At 41.1% G+C, this 20232-nt stretch overlaps 2 protein-coding genes and 1 non-coding gene across 3 annotated transcripts; 2 read left to right on the forward strand and 1 right to left on the reverse strand.

The window, feature by feature from the left end:
• Nucleotides 1-256: 256 nt before the first annotated feature.
• On the forward strand, nt 257-2489 carry rps27.1 (ribosomal protein S27). The gene is made up of 4 exons (XM_023975114.1): nt 257-344; nt 1085-1193; nt 1456-1566; nt 2228-2489. Exons 1-4 carry the CDS (start codon nt 339-341, stop codon nt 2254-2256), a joined length of 255 nt encoding a protein of 84 aa, XP_023830882.1. The 5' UTR covers nt 257-338; the 3' UTR covers nt 2257-2489.
• On the forward strand, nt 1828-1960 carry LOC111955407 (small nucleolar RNA SNORA35). The gene has a single exon (XR_002876124.1). It is a non-coding gene; the product is annotated as a small nucleolar RNA SNORA35 (small nucleolar RNA).
• Nucleotides 2490-2793: 304 nt separating the features above from the next.
• LOC111955060 (small conductance calcium-activated potassium channel protein 2-like) lies at nt 2794-16277 on the reverse strand. The gene is made up of 9 exons (XM_023975113.2): nt 15432-16277; nt 14834-14929; nt 14249-14530; nt 13418-13539; nt 5255-5396; nt 4504-4614; nt 4150-4277; nt 3829-3898; nt 2794-3513 (listed from the first exon to the last, which is right to left on the reverse strand). The coding sequence occupies exons 1-9, from the start codon at nt 16275-16277 to the stop codon at nt 3283-3285; spliced, it is 2028 nt and encodes a 675-aa protein (XP_023830881.2). The 3' UTR covers nt 2794-3282.
• Nucleotides 16278-20232: the final 3955 nt, after the last annotated feature.

Consider the following 20232-nt stretch of genomic DNA (forward strand, 5'->3'; position numbering starts at 1 on the left):
TTCTGAAGAATTGTATTATGGGCCTTAAAAATACGGAAATAGTGTCTACTGCGTSTATACTTCGTAATTTTGCGAATTTAGTATGACATCCGGGAACTTTTGGCATACTAACTATATCCATACTATGATCGATAACTATACTATATACTCAATTCACGTCATAAATAGTACGGTTAGTATGAGTATTCGAACACAGCTTATGTGTTTTGACCTTACAAATATGTCCTCCAACCTCCTCTAATTCACTCACTTCCGGCCGGTGCACAAAATGAGTGTCAATATGAACCTACTGTTTCCGGCAATGCCTCCTTTCCGGCAGCGGCTATTTCCTCGCCAACATGCCAGTGAGTATCGGAGCCTGACATAATCACAATTTTAACCGTTCATATGGGGCTTTAGATGCCAATACTGGAGTCAGTAATGTATAATAATGCGAGTACTGACTGTTGTGTGTTTTAGCTCTGTCGGCCTATTCAGTGCCGAGGTGTAGCTATCACAATCGTTCACATACGCGCGCATTGTGATACAAGATGGCGGCCTGCATATCGCAAACATGGAGTCACCTGAAAATTGAACATTGTCTAAATATATACGTGCAATAGCGGCCACTGTTAAACATACTATTGACTTGTGTACTAGTAGGTTATGTAGTGTCAATTACTGCTCAAATCCCAAGTGAACATGTGTTATTATTTTGCCTCGAACAAGGGTCAGCGTTGACGTTACCTAATCCAGTGAGCAAGAGTTCAGGGTGGTAGTTATGAGGTTTTGGRTCGCAAATTCATTACAGTTCCTTGGCAGTATCACTCGCAGCAATTTTCCAATTTTGATGTCAATTTCAACAAAGCTTGAATGGTTGATATGTGATTCGATTTCAATGTAATTCAACTGGCTGTGAGCCAACACCGATTGTGGGTTGTGTATCTGACATAGCTACATCGCGGTATCATCCACTAGTTTTCTCTGGATAAGGGGGTCTGCTATTGACAAATTTAAATGCATGGTCTGTCACTTGTAAACAGTAGTCCTAACTACTCAAACTAAATGTAATGTTTTAAGCAGTCTTTTGTCTACTCTTCTGCAGCTCGCAAAAGACTTGTTGCACCCATCCCCTGAGGAGGAGAAGAGGAGCCACAAGAAGAAGCGTCTCGTCCAGAGCCCTAACTCCTATTTCATGGATGTTAAGTGCCCAGGTAGATCCAGCTCTTTCCTTCATTGGACTCATGTTTGAAGGGCCACCTTGTCTATCCGAATGCACTAGCTTAATGAGTCAGTGCTTACAACATTGTATTCCTTAGGAAGCAAATGGGGCGGGACCTATTAGTATTTGTCCAATAAGAAACACTTGTTTTAGTTTCTTTGCTACTGTGTACACTATGAGTACACCCCCAGGCACGAATGACGTTGGTCTTAAGATTGTGTGTTTAATGTTTTGTATTTTTCTGTTTCCCTCAGGATGCTACAAGATCACAACTGTGTTCAGCCACGCCCAGACGGTCGTGCTGTGTGTGGGTTGCTCCACAGTTCTGTGTCAGCCCACTGGCGGCAAAGCACGTCTCACAGAGGGTCAGTAGTCTCAGCATTCTGTCTCCCAACTCATGTTGGAGAGTGGATAGTCTCTAATAATTTAATGTCTATGGAAAAACAACTCAGGTAGTAGCAGTTAAGTACAGCATGTCAATATTTATTGATGTAGTTGGTCCTATTGCCAGTTACTATGTTAATGAATAGTAATTTGACTGGCTGATATTAGCACAGATTAATTCAGACAGACTTGTCACATTCACTGTAGATGTTAATGGCTCATATCTTTATCAAATGACCTGACTGCACTGTCAAGTGACTGGACTGCCACACCAATGGTTGTACTGTCTCATTCCAGTGCCAGATGATAAATCTCAGTTTGCAGAAGGGTAGGGCTAGACCACTGGCTCTCCCCTTTCGAAGGCTGAGAACAAGATGCAAGTGATGCTATGGTGCTACTTATTATTTAGGTGTTGCAGTACACTGGATTCCAACATTGCGTAACCTTACTATGGCCATAGCAGATTTTGAATGATTTCCTGCCATGTAGACTATTTAGCACTAGATGCTGTAAATATGCAACCAAATGAATGAACACTGTCCTGCTACTTTAATCATTCAGATTGTAGTGCGATCAGTGGTCGTGTATAGCGGTAATGCCCCCATTGTCTGTGGCCTGACTGTCATTTTCTCTCTCCATCAGGGTGCTCATTCAGGAGGAAGCAGCATTAGTTGTACTCCCGATGCCCTGGTAGAGATGTAAGGGAGAGGAGGGGTTGGACAGGTTGATTTCAGCGACTCCAGCCTCGACACAGCAGTCACTTCATCCAAGAAACAGCGGATTGATCTAGAAGTGCTCAAGACGTCTGGACACCAGACGGGAGTACTCTGTGATAGTCCACTCTGTTGCTGTAACTCAACCCTCCAACCCAGTCTCTTAATAAAATATGGTTTTGGCTAAAGAATTGGGGTGGTTTCAACTTTTGTTCCCTTTTCCGTGCCTATGATGTCATGGAAATGCTGTTCTGACTTCATTGCAGACGTATGCCAGAAATTACAACGCCGGGACCCGTATTTAAGATCTCTGTTGAATACATGATTAAGCAATCTGATTCCCAGCGGTACATTGGATGACGTGGCACGCAACACCTGCGCATGTAGTTGGGCAGAAACTCGACCACTGGCATCTGTGTTCATAGCCTGTTACAGTAAAGTGAGTGCTCGTTTTTTCAAGGAAATGCGTCATGTAATTAACTGACTCGTGACAAGAAAGATGTAACTTCATTTATTAATGTTTTACTGTAAATTATACAATTCAGTAAACAGATTTGGTTATTACTGGACATGGTCTTTTATACTGTACACCACATACTATCATGCCAATCTACCTATCACTGTGAAATGACAAATACATTAGTTACGACGCGCAGAACATTCAGTGCACATGCTGGCTAACAATACTTTTTTGTTTAATTCTGAGAATGTTAAAATCAAGACTAGTTTCAAAGTTTTTTTTGGCCAGTATGGGTCACTTATCAGTACTGCATATAGTCTGGATGTTGGCTCATCGTAATTCGAAAAAGAAAAAAATCCATCCCTTATTGCTTTGACACATTCTTTACGTACACTTTGAATAGTTATTCCTATAAAGTATCTTTTGAAGATCCTCATCTAAATCCTATCCTGATCCCAACTTTTGCCCTTCATTTTCTTTCTACCTCTCCCTGTAACAATACACTTTGCATCTCTCTTGCCATCTTACCTATCCTGCCCTGCCATGCTCCATGTCACTGCCTGCTCCTCCCTCTCCCTGAGCAGGTGGCGGATGGAAGCGTTTTGTGTGGCGAGGGTACTGGAGAGGAGGGGCATTAGGGTCCTGAAGCCTTCTCTCAGCTCCTCCACATTCTGCTGCAGACTGTTTGTGTGTGTTTCCAGGTCCCCTCGACATCCACTCACCTCTGACAGCACGTCATACATCAGATTCTGCATCTACATGGGGAAAAAGGTGCAGAGTGGTCTGAGAATGAGAGGGGCCAATGCGATAATGTTTAGAAGATCGTCGATTGCTCCCTTCTCTAGAATATTGGTCATATTTGGTTGTTGCAACAGTAGTGGCCTAGCCTGGACTCAGATCTGTTTGTGCTACCATGTCAACTCCTCGTCACTCATTTGGCATGACAAGGAGTTGACATGATAGCACAAACAGATCTGGGTCCAGGCTAGTAGTGGCCTAGAATATTGGTCATATTTGGTTGTTGCAACAGTAGTGGGTGAACCTAATGGGTAACCGTGCCTGTCTCTCACCTTGCAGAGATCCACCAGCGTGTTGGCCTGGTCAGCCAATTTCCTCCTTTCCATCTTCACATCACGCAGCCTGGGGTGAACACACAGGAAGATTTCTAACATTCAGACATAATCACAGGACAGGTAAAACAAATTGAAAATATAATTCATGATGAACAGAGAATGACCATTTCTGTATTACAGTTGAGGTTTTCACAAGTTCTAGAGTTCTAACACCCCTGTGCATGTGGTGTAAAGTGTAACCTCATTGGCTTTTCAGAGGGGAATATCTAAGCTGATTGGTGGGTTACTTGGGGAAGTGTGTTTTGAATGGTGCTTTACCGGTGGATTGCGAGCAGCAGCTTCCTCTGGTGCATGCGTACTCTGCAGTGGTCTCTCTCCCTGGCCAGCTTGGTGTGTTTGTAGATCATCCAAGTCTCTCTAAGTACATTTGCTGCAGCAATTTTTATCTGGAAGAGAACAATTGTTTCCTTGTCCAACACTCAGTTTTCAATGTGTGCATCCCAAATGGCACCCTATTACCGGTGCACTATATAGGGAATAGGTTGGCATTTGAGACACAGTCCATGATTCATACAACTCTACAGGTCAACGTTGAATGTCTCACATATGTTAAGTCAAGGTTCCAAAGACCACTATTGAATACATTCACATGTTAAGTCAGGTGAGTTTTACCCCTTTTGTAAAGTGGGAATCCATCATGAAGTTGTGGACGTGTTTCTCTGCCCTGGTCAGCTCCAGTTTCCTGGCAACCACGGCAACCACCAGCACTGTGCAACCAGCCCCCTTGTGTGTGTGTATGACAGAGAGAGAAATAAACAAAACAAAAAAGGTTAAAGGCCTAGCGCAATCAAAAACTAGATGTTCCTGTTTTATTTCCACACTGGGAGTTGGAATAATACTATGAAATTGTGAAAATTATGATAATGCCCTTTTAGTGTATGAGCTATTTGAAAAGAACACCCGAAATGTCAGCCTTTTTGGCGGGATGGAGTTTTGGCCTACCGGGTGACACCACCAGGCGGTAAATTAGTTAATAGATCAATAAGATAGAGATTTCCAAACCAATAACAGCTAGTTTTCAGTTTTCCCCTCCCCACTCAGACCACTACCAGACAGTCCTAGCTAAATTCTTGCTTGGGATATTGGTCTTGCTAAGAAGTCATTTTTGTTTATTTTTCACTATTTTAATTGAGAACAATCACAGTAGGGTACTTAATTGTTAACCACAAATTATTTGATATTGAGATAAAAATGGCTGCATTGGGCCTTTAAGGAAAAGAAGACAGTATGCTAATGACCACAATTACAATGATTCCCACCCCCTTCTCTTTTCTTTTAAAGATTTCATCAAATTATTCCCAGGCACCTGCAACGAGCCAACTCAGCTGTGCGATTGCCCTTCCTATTTTGCCGAACTGCTTACCATGATCCCAGTGAGTAGACAGATGCTGCGGCCACAGTAGGTGTGGGGAACAACATCCCCGTAACCAATGGACAAGAAGGTGACCGAGACCATCCACAGGGCCTCCATGTAGTTACTGCTCAGGTCCTTATAGTTGTGGTGTCTAGAGGACAAGGGAGGGATGATGGTTCAGCTTTTCCTCTGTCTTGTCCACTCTTACCATATTAACATTTAACAAAAAACTAGTTTCTGTCTAGGAGTGTGATTTTTGACTGTATTTTTGATATGACTGACTGAACTTATGATGGGCCCATCTGATATTAGTCACAGTACAGGTTGGTCCAAGTCATATAGTCACCAAGGCCGGGATTAAATCGAAGGCACGTCCCAGCACGGCGCACTGCACTACAGACAATGAATCTTTTAAATGCCATTTCCCCGACGTTTGCAATGGTAAATGCTGCAGACGTCGCCTGAAGTATTAATTACCTTTAAAAGGTGCATTATCTGTAGTGTAGTGCGCAACACGCCTTTGAATCCGTGTTAATTTTGGCCCTTTTTAGAAATTGAGTCTAGTTTTAGACAAGGATATATGTGTCAAAATTACTTAGTCACATTTTTGTCATTTAAATAATGATTAATTGTAGTTATTGTCAAAATGACAAAAACAGTGGGCCATTTGAGTCAATTAAATGCCCTTTAATTTTAGTCACATTTTAATAGTGTATTCAGAAAGTATTCAGACCCCTTTACGTTTTCCACATTTTGTTCAAATGGATTWAAAAAAATCTTAATCAATCTGCACACAATACCCCATAATGACAAAGCAAAAACGGGGTTTTAGAATTTTTTCGCATTTATTTAAAAAAAAGAAATTTTACATTTACATACAGTTTAAACTCAGTTTTTCACAATTCCCGACATTTAATCCTAGTAAAAAATCCCTGTTTTACGTCAGTTAGGACCACCACTTTATTTTAAGAATGTGAAATGTCAGAATAGTAGTAGAGAGAATGATTTATTTCAACTTTTATTTCTTTCATCACATTCCCAGTGGGTCAGAAGTTTACATACACTCAATTAGTATTTGGTAGCATTGCCTTTGAATTGTTTAACTTGAGTCAAACGTTTCGGGTAGCCTTCCACAAGCTTCCCACAATAATTTGGGTGAATTTTGGTCCATTCATCCTGACATACGTAGCTGGTGTAACTGAGTCTGTTGGACTGTGTTGTCCTTAAGCCATTTTGCCACAACTTTGGAAGTATGCTTGGGGTCATTGTCCATCTGGAAGACCCATTTGCGACCAAGCTTTAACTTCCTGACTGATGTCTTGAGATGTTGCTTCAATATATCCACATCATTTTCTTTCCTCATATAGCCATCTATTTTGTGAAGTGCACCAGTCCCTCCTGCAGCAAAGCACCCCCACAACATGATGCTGCCACCCCCGTGCTTCACGGTTGGGATGGTGTTCTTCGGCTTGCAAGCAACCCCCCTTTTCCTCCGAACATAACGATGGTCATTATGGCCAAACAGTTCTATTTTTGTTTCATCAGACCAGAGTACATTTCTCCAAAAAGTACGATCTTTGTCCCCATGTGCAGTTGCAAACCGGAGTCAGACTTTTTTAATGGACGTTTTGAAGCAGTTTCTTCCTTGCTGAGCGGCCTTTCAGGTTATGTCGATATAGGACTCGTTATACTGTTTATATAGATACTTTTGTACCTGTTTCCTCCAGCACCTTCACAAGGTCCTTTGCTGTCGTTCTGGAATTGATTTGCACTTTTTGCACAAAAGTACGTTCATCTCTGAACCAGACTTCTGGAGGTCTACACTTTTTTCTGAGGCTGATTTCCTTTGATTTCCCCATGATGTCAAGCAAAGAGGCACTGAGTTTGAAGGTAGGCCTTGAAATACATCCACAGGTACACCTCCAATTGACTCAAATTATGTCAATTAGCCTATCAGAAGCTTCTAAAGCCATGACATCATTTTCTGGAATTTTCCAAGCTGTTTAAAGGCACAGTCAACTTAGTATATGTAAACTTCTGACCCATTGGAATTGTGATACAGTGAAATAAGATAAGTGAAATAATCTGTCTGTAAACAATTGTTGGAAAAATTACTTGTCATGCACAAAGTAGATGTCCTAACCGACTCGCCAAAACTATAGTTTGCTAACAAGAAATTTGTGGCGTGGTTGAAAAACGAGTTTTAATGACTCCAACCTAAGTGTATGTAAACTTCCGACTTCAACTGTATGTATTCAGACCCTTTACTCAGTACTTTGTTGAATCATCTTTGGCAGCAATTACAGCCTCGAGTCTTCTTGGGTATGACGCTACAAGCTTGGCACACCTGTATGAGGAGCTTCTCCTATTGTTCTCTGCAGATCCTCTCAAGCTCTGTACGGTTGGAAGGTGCACAGCTGCACAGCTATTTTCAGGTCTCTCCAGAGATGTTAGATCRGATTCAAGTCTGGGCTCTGGCTGGGCCACTCAAGGACATTGTCTTGGCTGTGTGCTTAGTGTCGTTGTCCTGTTGGAAGGTGAACCTTCGCCCCAGTCTGAGGTCCTGAGCACTCTGGAGCAGGATTTCATCAAGGATCTCTGTACTTTGCTCCGTTCATCTTTCCCTTCGATCCTGACTAGTAGTCCCAATCCCTGCCGCTGAAAAACATCCCCACTGCATGATGCTGCCACCACCATGCTTCACCGTAGGGATGGTATTGGGCAGGTGATGAGCGGTGACTGGTTGCCTCCAGACGTGACGCTTATTCCTTAATGTTCATTTTCTCGACATCTAAAGGCACAACCTACATTCGAGCCAATGTCTTAAGTAGTTGAACATGTTATTACTCCAACCTCGTGAAAGTGACAAAGTGACATGTTTTCATTTTTGTCAAAAGCAACTTTATATATACTTTTATAACCTTTGATTTGATGGCCTTTGTGAAATATATTTTCCATAACCACAAATATTGTATTTTCAGCCGTTTGAAGCTGGTGTATAAAACCAAAAGAAATAGTGCACATAGAACAGATCTACCGCTTCTTAGACTTGCTTACAAGGAGCATGACAGATCTATAACTATGTGAATTTGGTCAGGTCCCCCAAAAAGTTACATATTGCAGCTTTAACTCAAAATAAAGTTATTTACCCAGTCAGATATAGTGTAGTGGCAAGGGGAGTTTAGTCAATAAATAGTTTGCTATCCCTTTTCCTTTCTTTCTGTGCCACCAAATGTATTTATTTATTAGAAATTTAGCAGGATGAAATCTCTTGAGATGCAGCATCTCGTTTTCAAGAATGTCCGAAATCAAAAAAACAAACAAACAATACTTAGTAAGGATGGATCGAAATTTACGGAATGGTAGCTGGAGGGTCATGCTTTTTCAATTTCGGTCAAGGGGAGAGTTTAGTATTTAATCTAGTCCAGGGGAGGATCATGTCATTTCTAATTCATGAAAATTAGACATTTCTCAGTGTTTTAGAATTAGTTGCTTATTAGGCTATACAGTGCATTCGGAGAGTATTCAGACTCCTGGACTTTTTCCACATTTTGTTACGTCACAGCCTTATTCTAAAATTAATAAAATAGTTTTTTCCCCCCACATCAATATACACACAATATCCCATAATAACAAAGCAAAAACAGGTTTTTAGAAATGTTTGCAAATGTATATATAAAAAACAGAAATATCACATTTACATTAGTATTCAGACCCTTGACTCAGTACTTTGTTGAAGCACATTTGGCAGMAATTTAGCCTCGAGTCTTCTTGGGTATGATGCTACAAGCTTGGCACACCTGTATTTGGTGAGTTTTTCCCCATTCTTCTCCGCAGATCTTCTCAAGCTTTCTCAGGTTGGATGGGGACCATCGCAGCACAGCTATTTTCAGGTCTCTCCAGAGATGTTCGATCTGGTTCAAGTCTGGGCTCTGGCTTGGAAGGTTCTTCCATCTTCACAGAGGAACTCTGGATCTCTGTCAGAGTGACCATTGGGTTCTTGGTCACCTCCCTGACCAAGGCCCTTCTCCCCCGATTGCTCAGTTTGGCCCGGGCGGCCAGCTCTAGGAAGAGCGTTAGTGGTTCCAAACTTCTTACATTTAAGAATGATGGAGGCCACTGTGTTCTTGGGGACCTTCAATGCTGCAGAAATGTTTTGATACCATTCCCCAGATCTGTGCTTCTGTGTCAGAGCTCTACGGACAATTCCTTCGACCTCATTGCTTGGTTGTTGCTCTGACATGCACTGTCAACTGTGGAACCTTAAATAGACAGGTGTGTGCCTTTCCAAATGATTTCCAATCAATTGAATTTACCACAGGTGGACTCCAATCAAGTTGTAGAAACATCTCAAGGATGRTCAATGGAAACAGGATGCACCTGAGCTCAATTTCGAGTCTCATAGCAAAGGGTTCGAATACTTATGTAAATAAAGTTTTTTTTTGTGTTTTTTGTGATACATTTGCAAACATTTCTAAAAACCTGTCTTCACTTGGTCATTATGGGGTAATATTTGTAGATTGATAAGGACCATTTTTTATTTAATCCATTTTAGAATAAAGCTTTATCTAACCAAATGTGGAAAAAAATCAAGGGTTCCGAATGCACTGTATAGCGATGTGTGCCCGGTGCCACCCCTCATCTCTGATTCTACGCTGGGCGCGCACTATCAAGTACACCTACAGGTTATTTGTGTGGTCTCAATCAAATGATCAATGAAGTGCATGCTCGGAGAAGCACAGAGCAGTTATATTTCTTAGATAGCTGCTGGGATGGTGTAAATACAACTAGGCTGCATTACACACTGCAATGGATATTCGAACCCTGCTCTAGCTGATCAACATTGGTTCTGCGTAACCAATGGCTGTGCTGTGTAGGTATAAGGTGGCAGGTCAGGAGGAGTCAAAGGCTTCTTCAGAAAATAATTTATCGCACGTGGACTAGCATATAGCTTGTGTTCTGTTCAGTATCAGAAAGAGAGTGCGAAGATGTACGCATAATTAATTTCAACCATCTTCATTTTAATTAGACTAACAATAGGGCTTTGTGTTGGAGCCTATTTCTTCGTATTTTAGAAATAAGAGGTAGGCCTACCTGTTTGCCAGATTAATTAGGCTATCCATATATTTGTTCTTCAATTCCTTCACCCACCATGCACTCTTTAAATAGCCTATCTTCGTGTCAGTGAAGGGCTGTGAAGTTAAAACCAAGACTCGAATTGGGGGGGTAATGAGAAGGTATGCCATAAGCCTACATTTTATGAAAGAAAATGGCAAAAAGCACAGGCCAACCACTTGTTAGTTTAAGATTTTTAAGAAAATAAAACGAATCCGATTATATAAAGTCATCTTTAACAGCGCTTTGGTCCGCGATGCTTTATGCTTAGAAACAAGTTGTAAAATACACGGGAAAGACGTGACTCCGATGCATATGGGAATACATATATCAGTTTTGTTTCTTTGACATTCAGAGGCTGAGCTACAACTTTCTATAGCCAAGGAGACAAACAATGACTTTGCTTGGGAAATAATCTAATTCTGGCACAATCAATTGATTAAACTATTCATTTTCTGTACAATAGAAGATGTTTAAACCCAGACAAATKTTAGGGAAACACTTGTGAATTTCTCTCGTTGGGTTAAGCCACGGAAGAAGAGTAGCCAGCAGTTCAAGTTTACACATTTCTGCGTCGGTAGGCCTACTCTGTCTGGGGTGGAAAGGTAGACCTAACTTTTGAAAGTACCATGCTCAGATTCCTAATGATGTCTCAGATTTATTATTTGCAAACAGGGACAATTTATTTGCAAACAAGATTGATTTGGCATGATTTGGCATCGGGAAATATGATAAGATTAACACAAAGGCCTATCTCTGTCCATTCTTAGCCATTATTTCGGTAATTTGTGTGGTATTAAAAAAGATTCAGCTAATATGTAAAATTATGTAGAATTGCATGAACTGTTTAAAAAGGGCAACAACAAAAAATGATCGGACCTGTAAATATGATGATAGATTCATGCAATGTTTTTACTATAAAGGAGATCTTTCCACTCCTACTTTTGTCCACCGTGGTCTGTGTACCTGAAACCTTCTGGCCCACAGCCCTGTACGCTATTCAACATTTCTGCTTTGCCACTGGTCTATCCAAGAAGTAAGGGTAACGGGTATAAATGTTCTCTGCTATCCACTTTGTTTTAATTATTATTTTGGGTATAGGGGACGGTAACTACTTTTTTCAAGCGTTCAGGGAGGGTTTAGTTAATTATCCAGTATTTTACTGGAGGGGGGGCTATCCATTTTCATTTCAGAGAAGTCCGATTTCCTCCACGTAATCCTTATTAGAAATAATGTTCACTCCCGTACAATAATAATATCGCAACTACTGTCTAATAATAATAACAATGAAATAATAATAATACATTTAAAAGCTACTAATAGGCATAAAACTAATAAAAAATACTGCTACAACTACTAAATCAACTAATACAATTACCTATTATATATACATGCATGCACAAGTATGATTCTCCCTGTAACACAGCTTGGCTCGTAAATGTAATTCCAGAACACTCAAGCAAGTATGATATGTTACATTTGGTATGGTTACATAAAACAGACGGTAACTTAACGTAAAAACGAAAGGATAACGCGAATGGTTGCAAGCTTGAATCTCATCACGAACAACTTTAGCATTTTAGCTAATTAGCTACTTTTCAGATACTTTCAACTACTTAACATGTTAGCTAATCCTTCCCCTAACCCTTTTAGTTAGCCCTTCCCCTAAACCTTTAACCTAACTCCTAAATTTAACCCTAACCCCTAAACCCAGCTAACATTAGCCAACTAATGTTAGCCACCTAGCTAGAATTTGTAACATATCATAGTTTTGGAAATGTGTCACATATTGTGCATTAAAAAAATTCATTACATATTGTACGTTTTTCAAATTGGTAACATATAATACGTTTTGTAATTCATAACATATCATACGAAATGGATGATGTACATCCACAAATTAATACATAGCATACTAAATGGAGTGTCTCGGACTTACGTACAGAATAATATGAAATGCTCTGAGACCAGGTTGGTTAGTGAAGCAAACGCTCCGCTATAAATCGGAGCCTGTTTGCCCACACTTATCGCTTGCGTCACCGCAGCTCACCAATTGATTTAGGCTGTGTTTGCAGGTCGCGTCCTTCCCACTGCTGAACAGAACTGCGCTGTGCTGCTAATATTAATTGTGCTTATCACTGAAAAGCTGTCAATCTCGCCAAAAAATAATGTCTAGTCCATTTAGTAGTCAGATTTTAGTCACAGAGATAATTTTGTCAACTGAAAATTAATTTTTTTGTTTAGTTATATTTTTTTCTGGGTCTATTTAGTCAGTTATAGCCACTGATTTTTTTTTTTTGAATAATATTTTAGTCACTGTTTTTGTTGACGAAATTAACACCACTGAATGAATCCCGGGAAAAGTCTATTGCCTATTTCCCTCCTCCTCAATCTCCTCCTTTCCCTTCTTACAGGCTGACTACACCGCTAGCGTCCGATGCGCGAACGTTGCAAAATAAATGTAGAAATTTATGTTATTCAATTATTGCATCCACACTGCTCGCGTGAGTGTCTGCGTTGCCATGGGCTAAAATATAAGTCAGTTATATTTCTGACGCAGATCGCGCTGCAAGTCCTGCCTCTCCCATCTCCTCATTGGTTTATAGAAGCAGGTACCCACGTGCCATCTCCTCATTGGTTATACCCACGTGGGTGACTGAAAGACGACGAGGTCAGTGGCGAAAAAGCCTGGAAGGAGGAGAGATAACTAGAAACGATTCGGTTGACCGTTTTATGTGTGGATTAATTGTCGGAGTAGAGGACCTTGTGCATTTCAGGTAAAATAACAACTCAATGTTTATATCCCAGGACAAATTAGCTAGCAACAGCAAGCTAGCTAAATAGGACAAATTTGTTAGCAAGTGCAAGCTAGCTAGCTAAATTGCCATACATGTTTAATGCTTTTCGACCTGTCTCCAAATTAATATAATCGGTTCAGAGTTTGTTTTGATATTTTAACCTGCGTGTCGTGATCGCGTTTGGTATGGGGGGATAAAATAGATTTATGCACGATGGCACATGCGCGCAGCCGGTTTAGGTTCCGTGTTAGCCACTCACCTCTCACAGACATGTAGGCCCCATGCAGCGATGAGCCACAGAGAGACGCTGAAGATCATCAACACAGTGCCAGGGTAGATGGTCATCAGCGCTTTGACCACAAAACGGCTGTTGAAGTGGATCTGGATACAAGTAATAAAAATATTCATATCCACAGTAAGAATGGAGAGGTTTGCAAAGCCAAGCGGGAAGTTCAAGGTCATCAGTTTGATCAGTGTTAAAAAAGCAATAACAAGGGAAGGAATTACCGAGGGAGGATTTGGTAGAGACTCAGGAGAGTGGGAGAGGGAGGCGGGTTGCGAGACAAAGCAGAATGTAGTGTCACTGTCATTGTAGTGTCCCCAACAAACTCAAGTTGAAAAAAAATATATATATATATTACAAAAGCATTGTGGAGATACTGCACAATGGTTGTGTAAACATTTTTGTGCAGACAAAATCTCGACATATGGCTTGAAAACGTACAGTATCTCAATCCAAGGATGGAATGTGTAGCTTTACTTCTAATTATCACATATCGAGAAGATTTAAATACTTCTGGTTGTTATTAAATTGCCTTTTTTGTTAGCATGCTCAGCTAGCCAATGCTAACGCAGATCATTGGATTCCATGAAAATGCAACACCTAGCAATGGGGTGAGTAGCTGCTGGAAGTGTTGTGGAATCCAATGGGCAGCTTTAGCATTGTATCGAGGATCTTACTACTGAACTTCAAGTCAAATCCATTTTGGCTAATGTTCAAACTGAGTGTGTACAAGTCCATTAAAGCAAGTAACTAAGATTTGAGGGAGAGGTTGCACCACTTGCATGGTGACCAATGTTGACCTCTAACCTTGTTGAGGGCGCCAATGCTGCGCGAGGCCGTGTCTGTGTAGAGTCGGCTGTGCAGCATCAAGGCACGACCCAGGAGGTAGAGTCGCAGGAACATGGGCAGAGCCAGCACAATCTCGAGCTCTGTCTCTGACAGCGTGGGGGACATGGCTTGCCATGACAATGGGAGACCCACTGGGAACGGGTGCACCATCGCTACAAACAGCTCCAGGGCGATCAGGGTCACCCGCTCCATTGTCATGGCGATTCGCCAGTCCTCTGCTCCGTTATCGTGGATGTAGAGCTAACAGTGATGGGAGTATGGGTACAAAACCATATCTGAGTTAGAGCATAGACGTAGTACAGTGTCACTGAGAGTGTAGTCAAAGTGTAATAAATTAAATAACGAGAGGTACCAGACAAGGTTGCCCTCTGTCACCATCTTCTTTCCCAGTTAGCAATAGAACCTCTACTATACTATTGTCTGGCATATAACAAAAACAATTGTAGAGTAGAATGACTTAAAATAATCTAAGCCAAGGGATCATAGCTTGTTTAAAATAGGGAGATATGGGCAGTATATTAAGTAGTCAGACAAGTGAATTACCTGCACCTCACAGATGTGGTAGGCAATGATCAGGCCCAGCAGGATAAGAGAGGACAGGCTGATAATAGACTTCATAGCCACGGAGTATATGGAGCTCTGTAGGGGAAAACATGTAGTGGACTCACTCATCTTAACATACAGTACCCTTCAATTGGGCAAATATGCCTTCTTTTAACATACAGCTGGGATTCAATCATAGGTGCATTGTAGCGCATTTAAAGGTAATTTCAGATTGATACAATCTTTGCGAACACGGGAACATTTCCTTTAAAGGCACGTTGTCCACAGAGCTCTACAGTACAACACGCCTCAGACTGCATCTTGGCCACAGTAACCTTCATTCAAATATGCCATCTTCAGCAACAAACACTAAAGTCCTTCAAATACATTTCTCTGAGTTAGAACTCATTATTTCTCATTAATTACCCAGGGATCCCCAGGATTTTAAAAACGTGACCTGTGCCTAGTTGAACTTGCCTGGCTTAGTTAACCTACAGAAAATACCCCAAAATGCAAACCCCTCCCACCTGGCACTCCAGGCAAAGTATACAGAAAAAAAATGACGCATTGGAACCCAGATCTGTACCCCAAGGCTGACCTTACTGTAGACGCTCCAGGAGAGCTCTGTCTCGGTGACCATGACCACCACTCCAAACATCCCCACAGCGAGTGCACAGTCATTCAGCCTCTGCCTCCTCTCAAACAGCGCCCTTCGCCGGACCAGCCTATGACCGATGCTCTGGGTCTTCTTGTGAGGGCAGTCATGGGGACCATCCTTGGGCTCTGCACCACTGATCTCCTCACCTCCACCATAGGTGCCCTTGGCCTCAGATTTGGTGTGATTCTTGTCGGAGCTGGATGTTTGATTGGAGTCCTTTGGCTGGTAGTCGTCTTTGGTTGTAATGATAATCTCGGGTAGACTCTGGCGGACCTGCATCTCCATTGATGTGGCCTCTAGCCTTTGACCTCCTTCACTGGGTGGCCCACTTTCTGTCTCCCTTAAGTCCATACGAGACATGCGGACTCTGTTGTAGGGTGACTGAGTGGATTTCATGTCCTGCTGGCGCCTCTGTGGGCTTGCCTTTTTGGCTTGACTACCCCAAATCCGTTCCTTGTGCCCAGCATTCTGTTCATTTCCTGCTGGCTTCTCGCCTCTCTTTTCCTTGTGCACCTCCTTCCCCCTAACCTTTTCCTTATTGTCTCCCCTTCGGGGTGAGGAGTGGGGTGAGGGTGAGACATATTGGCAGCCATTGTAATATGGGAGTGTGGGTGATGACTGGGTTCCATCGAGCCACACTGAGTGATCTTCCACTCTTTGACATGAGTGGTTCCTTCTGCACTGGTTGCCAAAAACAGGAGGGAGAGGGACCACTTTTGATTGAAGGAGGGGACGTTGATCCTCCTCATTCTGCATTGTCAAGTTCATAGAGGGAGAGGGCTCCATCTAGGGATTGATACAGATTGAAATATTTTATGGGGTTTGGAAAGAGACAAAAGTGAGATAATGCAGCCAGTTGGAGTGAAAACAGTAAAAATGTATGAGGGGGAAGCATATAAAAACACAGTCTATTGTAAAAGAAATCTGAGGCGGAGTTGATATGCCTGCAGAATGCAAAGAGATTCACAGAAGACATTCATACTATTCACAGTTCACATGTAAACATGAACACAAATCTTCCTCTGTGATAATGGTTGACATTTCCCTATGGGGTTTCCATTGAAGATAATATGATAAGACAATGGAAACCTGTTGAAAAAACTTATCTAGAAACACTAGAATTATTGAAGTGATTGCAGCACCTGGTAATCTTACCATGTCAATCATCAATATTCTTGCCAAATTACTATTAAAACCTAGTTGATTCCGCTCAGTCTTACCTCTCCACGTATTTCAGTTACTTCCAAATAAGTTTTCAATTACACCGTTGCTGGATAAGAATGTCCCTGTTCCTTTTAAATTCCTTAAATTGTCCTTTAGTCAATATCCTCAAAGTCCACACAAAGGAATTGAAGCATCAGTTAAATATATCCTGGATATTACCTAAGGATAATTAGGTGACAAAACGACAAAAATATATTCAGTTTCTCTAGTCTCTCAGAAATAACTATCAATCCAGCTCACCTCCCACAGACACAAGTAAAGGTTATGAACTATAATCCATATAGCAGCATATGAACCATATGTCCATGGATATCAATTGTATTATGACTCCTTTATTTAATTATTTTCCAGTATTAAGTTATGTCCATCATGACATATTAATTTAAACTAGGCTTATGACTGACTGTAAGATCCACAGTTTCAGTTGTCCCCCAGTTGCATGGCAAAGTATTTGTCATCTGACAGAATTATTCATCAAGTTTGACAGTTCTTTCTCCTCTTTCTCCTTTTGTGTGTTTGTGTGGTGTGTGTGTGTGTGCCGAATAAGGGAAGAATAGTTGACATTTAGTTTTATTGAGTGATAAAAATGACTATTTTATTGGGTTTTATGGGAGCTTGCCAAGGTGGCAATTTGGATAATTTCCCACTTAATCTAAGAGAGTGCGTGATGGTCCTGTGTATGAATGCCGGGGAGGAGATTATAGAAATATGACAGATTAATCAAATTGGTTTGAGAGTCAGAGATCTGATACTTACGAGCTTATGAAATATGTCACCCTTTAGCCTGACAATGTGGAGAGGGAAATGGTTTTGGAATTAAAGTCATAGCAATGACATTCACCATTTAATTCCATCTATTAATACGTGACAGATGGAGCTCCAGTAAACAGAGGAAGTCAAGCAGGGTTGGAGAGAGGAGGATAAAGACAGGTATTTTAAAGTCAAAATACAACACATACTCAAATCTAGATAGTAGCCTACTAGAAGTATGCAATGAGACAGGTGAAAGGCATTCGTCAAAAGATAATTCATCAGGAAAAGGCTACTTTGACAATGCCGCAGATACAGTTGAAGTCGGAAGTTTACATACACCTTAGCCAAATACATTTAAACTCAGTTTTTCACAATTCCTGACATTTAATCCTAGTACAAATTCCCTGTCTTAGGTCAGTTAGGATCACCACTTTATTTGAAGAATGTGAAATGTCAGAATAATAGTAGAGAGAAGGATTTAGCTTCTATTTCTTTCATCACATTCCCAGTGGGTCAGAATTTTACATACACTCAATTAGTATTTGGTAGCATTGCCTTTAAATTGTTTAACTTGGGTCAAACATTTTGGGTAGCCTTCCACAAGCTTCCCACAATAAGTTGGGTGAATTTTAGCCCATTCCTCCTGACAGAGCTGGTGTAGCTGAGTCAGGTTTTTAGGCCTTCCTGCGCTTTTTCAGTTATGCCCAAACCTTTTCTATAGGTTTGAGGTCAGGGCTTTGTGATGGCCACTCCAATACCTTGACTTTGTTGTCCTTGAGCCATTTTGCCACAACTTTGGAAGTATGCTTGGGGTCATTGTCCATTTGGAAGACCCATTTGCAACCAAGCTTTAACTTCCTGACTGTTGTCTTGAGATGTTGCTTCAATATATCCACATAATTTTCCTCCCTCATGATGCCATCTATTTTGTGAAGTGCACCAGTCCCTCCTGCAGCAACAAAGCACCCCCACAACATGATGCTGCCACCCCTGTGCTTCACGGTTGGGATGGTGTTCTTCGGCTTGCAAGCCTCCCCCTTTTTTCTCCAAACATAACGATGGTCATTATGGCCAAAAATTATATTTTTGTTTCATCAGACCAGAGGACATTTCTCCAAAAAGAACGATCTTTGTCCCCATGTGCAGTTGCGGAGTCTGGCTTTCTTATGGCGGTTTTGGAGCGGTGGCTTCTTCCTTGCTGAGCGGCCTTTCAGGTTATGTTGATATAGGACTTGTTTTACTGTGGATATAGATACTTTTGTACCCGTTTCCTCCAGGATCTTCACAAGGTCCTTTGCTGTCGTTTTAGGACTGATTTGCACTTTTCGCACCAAAGTACGTTCATCTCTAGGAGACAGAACACATTTCCTTCCTTAGACATATGACGGCTGCGTGGTCCCATGGTGTTTATACTTGCGTACTATTGTTTGTACAGATGAACGTGGTACCTTCAGGCGTTTGGAAATCGCTCCCAAGGATGAACCAGACTTGTGGAGGTTTTTATTTTATTTATTTTTATTTTCCATGATGTCAAGCAAAGAGGCACTGAGTTTGAAGGTAGGCCTTGAAATACATCCCAGGTACACCTCCAATTGACTCAAATTATGCCAATTAGCCTATCAGAAGCTTCTAAAGCCATGACATAATTTTCTGGAATTTTCCAAGCTGTTTAAAGGCACAGTCAACTTAGTGTATGTAAACTTCTGACCCACTGGAATTGTGATACAGTGAATTATAAGTGAAATAATCTGTCTGTAAACAATTGTTGGAAAAATTACTTGTGTCATGCACAAAGTAGATGTCCTAACCGACGTGTCAAAACTATAGTTTGTTAACAAGAAATTTGTGGAGTGGTTGAAAAACAAGTTTTAATGACTCCAACCTAAGTGTATGTAAACTTCCGACTTCAACTGTATGATAATATACTTGTTAATAATACCCTATTAAGTGGGAGTCGTCAGCGTAGTATAATGCCCTAATCCAATCAAGAGAGTAATTAAAAACACACAGCACAATGACTAATTGAGTGTGTCCCAAACGGCACCCTATTCCCTATATTGTGCACTACCTTTGACCAGAGCCCTATGGGCCCTGGTCAAACGTAGTGCACTACATAGGAATTGGGGTGCAATTTGAGACGTAGCCATGGTTCCATTGTGAGAGGCCGGGTAGCACTCAGTAATCAATGGGATTAACTATTCTTCCCTAGTGAAATCATCGCCAGCAGCATCCACGTGTTCTTCATCATGATAGCCATCGTAATCTTCATAATGAAAATGATTTTATTTATTCAGCTTCCATATCAATTGTTATTTTTCATGAGCAATTGTTTTACAAACGCCGCTACTCATTGTTTTCATATTCTTTATCATTCTCTTAATCTTCTCCTCTTCCTCATTACCACCCTCCTCTCCCCTCCCCTCATTACAGGTTGGTCAGAAATAGTTATCTTTACCCTGAATGTAGTTTTTGTACAAACCACCAGATGTCACCCACACCCTAGTGGCTGACACGCATATTTTTATGAGGCGTCATGTTTTGATTTTGGCACAATACAATAGTGCGTAATAGGACAGGCACCATATTTGACACCATATTTTAAAATCAGACTTTAGTTAATTCTGTACACATTCGAATGATGTAGGTTTGTAGATTCAACAGGACTCTTCTTACATGGCCTATTACAGTTGTGCACCATACAGGGAACTGCTAAAATAAAGGAAATACTTGACAACATCAGGGATACAAGGTATATTGAAAGCAG

This window comes from Salvelinus sp. IW2-2015, linkage group LG30 (genome assembly GCF_002910315.2).
Source record: "Salvelinus sp. IW2-2015 linkage group LG30, ASM291031v2, whole genome shotgun sequence".
NCBI classification, from domain to species: Eukaryota; Metazoa; Chordata; class Actinopteri; order Salmoniformes; family Salmonidae; genus Salvelinus; species Salvelinus sp. IW2-2015.